At 64.7% G+C, this 4741-nt stretch overlaps 1 protein-coding gene across 1 annotated transcript; it reads right to left on the bottom strand.

Annotated features, from left to right (window-relative positions):
- Positions 1-516: 516 nt before the first annotated feature.
- POU3F1 (POU class 3 homeobox 1) lies at positions 517-1872 on the bottom strand. The gene has a single exon (XM_077137136.1). It carries the CDS (start codon positions 1870-1872, stop codon positions 517-519), a length of 1356 nt encoding a protein of 451 aa, XP_076993251.1.
- Between the last annotated feature and the right edge of the window lie 2869 nt (positions 1873-4741).

The following is a 4741-nucleotide window of genomic DNA, read 5'->3' as shown; positions in this document are numbered from 1 at the left end:
CTTCTGGGAGAGGAGAGGCGTGGAGCCGGTAGAGTGACGGGCCCCCACCCTGGACCCGCAGGCTCCCGCGGCCGTGCCGGGGAGAGGGGCTGGGCAACTCTCCTCTCTGGGTCCCCACTCCCGGGGGTATCCCTCAGCCCGCACCGCGTTACCTGTCGCTGTGGGGAGGCCGCTGCCGGGATCCGGCCCCGAACAGCCCGGGGGGCAGGGGCGGGGGTCGTCGAGGGGATGGGGGCAGGGAGCAGGCGTCGGGCAGGATGCCCGGGGTGAGTTGACACGTCGCGGATCTTCGCTCCTCTCTCGGGAGCCTCCGGCGCCGCAGCCCAGCGGCTGTTCGCCACCGCTCGCCACAGACGGGGGTCCGGGCGTCTGGCTTTGTTCGAAAGTTTCTGGGCTTTTGTTTTGTTTTGTTTAGTTTTTTTGTAAAATCCAAAGCGACCGAACAAAAAGAGTCCAGGCCGCGCGGGCTCTGCGCCCGCGCCTCGCCGCGTTGCGGCGGGGGCCGGGCCCGCGGGGTCACTGAACCGAGCCGGGCAGTGTGTGGTGGTGGTGGTGGTGCAGCGCGGCCGGCGGCGGCGGCGGGGGCGCCGAGGGCGGCGAAGAGCCGCCCCCGCCCGGCCCCAGCTCGCCCGGCGCGTATACATCGTCCATGGGCGGGTGGCCGGCGCCGGCCGCTGGGGTCATGCGCTTCTCCTTCTGCCGCCGGTTGCAGAACCAGACGCGCACCACCTCCTTCTCCAGCTGCAGGCTGTCGGCCAGGCCGGTGATCTCGTGCGCCGAGGGCTTGGGGCACTTGAGAAAGTGGCTCTCAAGCGCGCCTTTGACCCCCACCTCTATGGACGTGCGCTTCTTGCGCTTGCGGCCCTGCGCCGCGATCTTGTCCAGATTGGTGGGGCTGCCGCTGGACGAGTCGGTCTCCTCCAGCCACTTGTTGAGCAGTGGCTTGAGCTTGCACATGTTCTTGAAGCTCAGCTGCAGGGCCTCGAAGCGGCAGATGGTGGTCTGCGAGAACACGTTGCCGTACAGCGTGCCCAATGCCAGCCCCACGTCGGCCTGCGTGAAACCCAGCTTGATGCGCCGCTGCTTGAACTGCTTGGCGAACTGCTCCAGGTCGTCCGAGCTGGGCGCGTCCTCGTCCGAGTGCTCGCCCACCGACGAGCCACCGCCGCCCGCGCCCGGGTGCAGGTGCGCCGCCGCCGCGTGCAGGCCGCCCGCGTGTGCATGTCCGTGTGCATGTCCGTGGGCGCCCAGGTGCGGCGGCGGTGACGGCTCCAGCTGCGCCTCGTGGCCGTCCTCGTGCAGCGCGTGGTGCAGGCCGGGCCCCGCGCCGCCGCCTCCCGCCGCCAGCATCCCGGCCAGGCCGCCGCCACCGCCCCCCGGGTAGGCCGCCTGCGCATACAGCCCAAGCGGTTGGGGCTGGTGGCCCCCACCGGCCCCCGGCGAGGGCGACATGGCTGGGCCCAAGTGGTGGGCCGTGCCGCCCTGCGCCCACGCCGCGCCCGCGTGGGCCGCCCCCTGGTGCACCAGGCGCGCGTGGAAACCGCCGCCACTGCCGCCGTCGTCGGCTCGGCCAGTGCCGCCGCCGCCCGCCTTGCCGTGTTCCAGGTGCGGTCCCCCGGCCCAGTCGCCGCCGCCGCCGCCTCCCGTGGGTAGCCACTGGGGGTGCGCGAGGCCCACGGGGTGGCCCGCGCCCGCGCCCAGCCACTCGTGGTGCATCAGCTTCTGCACTTCGCGGTACGCGGCCCCTGCGTGCAGCCGCTCCGCGGCCGCTGCTGCTGCTGCCGCCGCCGCGGCGTCCGGGTGCATGAGCGGCCCGGTCCCTCCGGCTCCGCCGCCGGGGCCCCGCGGCAGGTACTGCGCGGTGGTGGCCATGCCGCCCCGCGCACTGCGCCGCGCCGCCGCCGCCGCCGCTCCGCTCCGTCTGCGGGCCCCGCCGCCGCGCTCCGCCGGCTTAAAGCCCGGACCCGCTCGGCGCTCTGGAGCCCCACCCCACCCGGCGCCCATTGGCTGCCCGCGGAGCCACCTCCCGCCCCCCGGACCCGGCCCCCGCCCCACGCTCCCGCCTGCCGCCGGGCCCGGCAGCCCGGAGTTCGCCATTGGGCCTCGCTCCTGGGGTCCCGCGCGCCGGCCGTGCTGATTGGCCGCTGGGGCTTCATTCACAGCCCCCCTATAGTCCGCGTACACACTCACGCCCCGGGGGCGCGGCCGCCACGTGGGGAGTGGCGCGGGGGTGGCATTGGGACCGCACCCCCTCTCATCCTGGCTGCGTGGGCTCTACTGTCCCCCGGTGCTTGAGACTCCGAGTCCGGTCGGTCCCACACTCCGCGCGGGCCCACTTCTCGCCCGGATCCCGCCGGGGCAGCCAGAGGCGGCGGCGGGGACTGCGAGCTCCGGGAGGAGCTCCGGCTCCGAGAAGCGGCTTAGCCCAGTGCTCCTCCCTCCGCCTTGTAGCTGCCGGCGGGCCGGGTTTCCCGCGGGTCTCGGCGGCAGCGACCGGGATGCAGCGCGGGTCCCCGGCTGGGTTCCAGCGTTGCTACTCATCTCTCCCGCCTCGCTCCCGCAGCTTCCAGCGTGCACAGAGCTCTCCTCTGCGCGCCTTTCTGTGCCCGTCTCGGTTTTTCCTCTTCTCCCTCTAGACCCAGAGCTGCAACTTCACTCGACCTTCTTGACCCCCGAGAGCGCGTTGGTTGCGGGCAGAACCGTCTTGGCCCGAGCTTCATTCCTTCCACGAGCACCGTTTCTCCCCCGCACCGCGGCCCAGGTGAGCAACGCGCGGGCGGCTCGGGGCTGCGGGCTGCAGCGATGCTCCGCAGAGACACAATCTCCTGGATCCCGGCAGCATTCTGGAGGCTGTGGCTCCGGGAAGCGCAGGCTGGGTTGGTGGACATTGGGTGCGGGGGTGTCAATGCCGCCTCCGTGGCCTTTTTACCTCTTCTCCTCCCAGCCTGATCAGCTCATTGGCCGGGGTCACGGTGGGGTCACGCCCGTGGAAAACTTGCTCTAGGTGTGGAGTGGGGTGGACTGGGGAAGGGCGGCTGGCACTAAAGAAAGCCAGAGTGCAGGCGGGGAGCTGTCCAGTCTCTCATGGAGCCCTAGGCTGGCATTTAGCCGGACTTGCCTGGGGTAGCTGGAAAGAGAATTAAAAATGAGAAGGCCTTGTTGGAGAGGCGCTGCGTGGAATTCGGGTATTTCCTCATCCCTCCAGTTCTTTGAGGACTTGCTCTTGCCTTAGCTGGAGCTCAGTTTTAACCCACATTGGGCTCTAGGCTGGGTATCAATGAATTGGAGCACCCCTCTCTCTCCCGGATTCAGGCTTGGCTCCCCAGGAATTTTCGAGCAGCCAGCCCTATCTCTTTTCTCTCCCTGATCTTGCCTCAAATGGATTCATAGATTCCATGGTCCTGGGTTTCCAGATCACAGGACTGATCTGAGGGTCCAGCTAGCTCCCATCTGCTAAGTCAGGACTGCGGAAGGAAGCCTCAGCTGGGAGGTGTGTGAGGAAAAGTGATTGGCAGCCTCAGGTGGCAGCTGCGGTGGGGATGACCCTAGTGTGGGCTGAGTTGACAATGGCAAAGGTCATCGTAGGCACAGACTGGCTCAGCTGGGCTCTGAACACAGCCCCAGGACCAGCTTCTGGCTAGCCCCCAAGGGTTGGGGGGGGCAGGGTAGGGTCTTTGGCTGGCTATTATTCACTGTCCTGAACAGGTCCCTCAGGGATTTCTTAGCTGAAGGAGCTGTGATGGATCCCTGTGTCTGAATCCAGCTAGGTATGCTAGCTGGTTCCGTAAGTGGTCACCAGGAGGCTGCTCAGGACCCCCTGGTCCACTTGCTTTTCTTGCTCCTCTCCCAAGCCAGGGGCAGGACCAAGGTTAGGCAGCCCTGAGTGAAGGCTCATCTCATACTAGCCCTAGCCAGGCCTGCATGATATTAAACCCTGGGCTTCCAACCTGGAGCTACCACTCCCTGGGCAAGAGTAAGTCTGGTTTCGTCTTTCTAGTCCTTGCTTTCCTACCTGTAAATTGGAAATAGCCATCCCATAAGTAGCCCATCTCACCTGTCTCACTAAAGGTAAGTTGGAGAGTGGTATGGGATAGTGGGTGTAAAAAACTCTCATGTAGGGCTTGTTGTACTGGATATTTCTATGGCTGTTGTCTGGTGAATGGTCAAGTTGCTCCCCTCTCCAACTAAAGCACGGTGTTCTCATCCATACACAAAAGGGGGTTGTGGAAGTTTGGACCGGTTGATGTCTAAGGCCCTTCCAGCTCTGATGGTCTGTGTTTCTATAATTCTGTCCCGTTTCCTGTTGAAGGAAGGGAAATGTGTGGACATAAGACAGGTGTTGTAATGTCCAGGAGCTCTCTGGGGATGGGCTGGGGCTGCCGGGGCTCCTGAGGCTGTTTCCAGATCTGTGCTGAATTGAGTGGCATCTGAAGGAAAGCAGCAACCAGACTCCAGGTTCCCCGTTAGCAGCCACGTGACTTTTACAATTTGCCTTTCAGAGTCTCAGTTTCTTCATCTTAAAATGGGGGACAATAGTGCATACTTTTCAGAATTGCTCTAAGATATCCAAGGAAGAAGTAAAGCATGCAATTTAGATACGCTCTAAATGGCAGAGACTGCCTTTGGGACGTGCAGCAATGTGAACCCTAGGAAAGGATAAGTTCCTTTCTCCATTTTGGATTTTTTAGACCCTATTCAATTATATGGGTTTGGTCTTGAGTCACAGTTTCCTTGTGTTTAC

Source organism: Tamandua tetradactyla, chromosome 2, assembly GCF_023851605.1.
Source record: "Tamandua tetradactyla isolate mTamTet1 chromosome 2, mTamTet1.pri, whole genome shotgun sequence".
Taxonomy (NCBI): domain Eukaryota; kingdom Metazoa; phylum Chordata; class Mammalia; order Pilosa; family Myrmecophagidae; genus Tamandua; species Tamandua tetradactyla.
The sequence above is the reverse complement of the archived record's forward strand: the minus strand, read 5'-3'. Positions and strand labels throughout refer to the sequence as shown.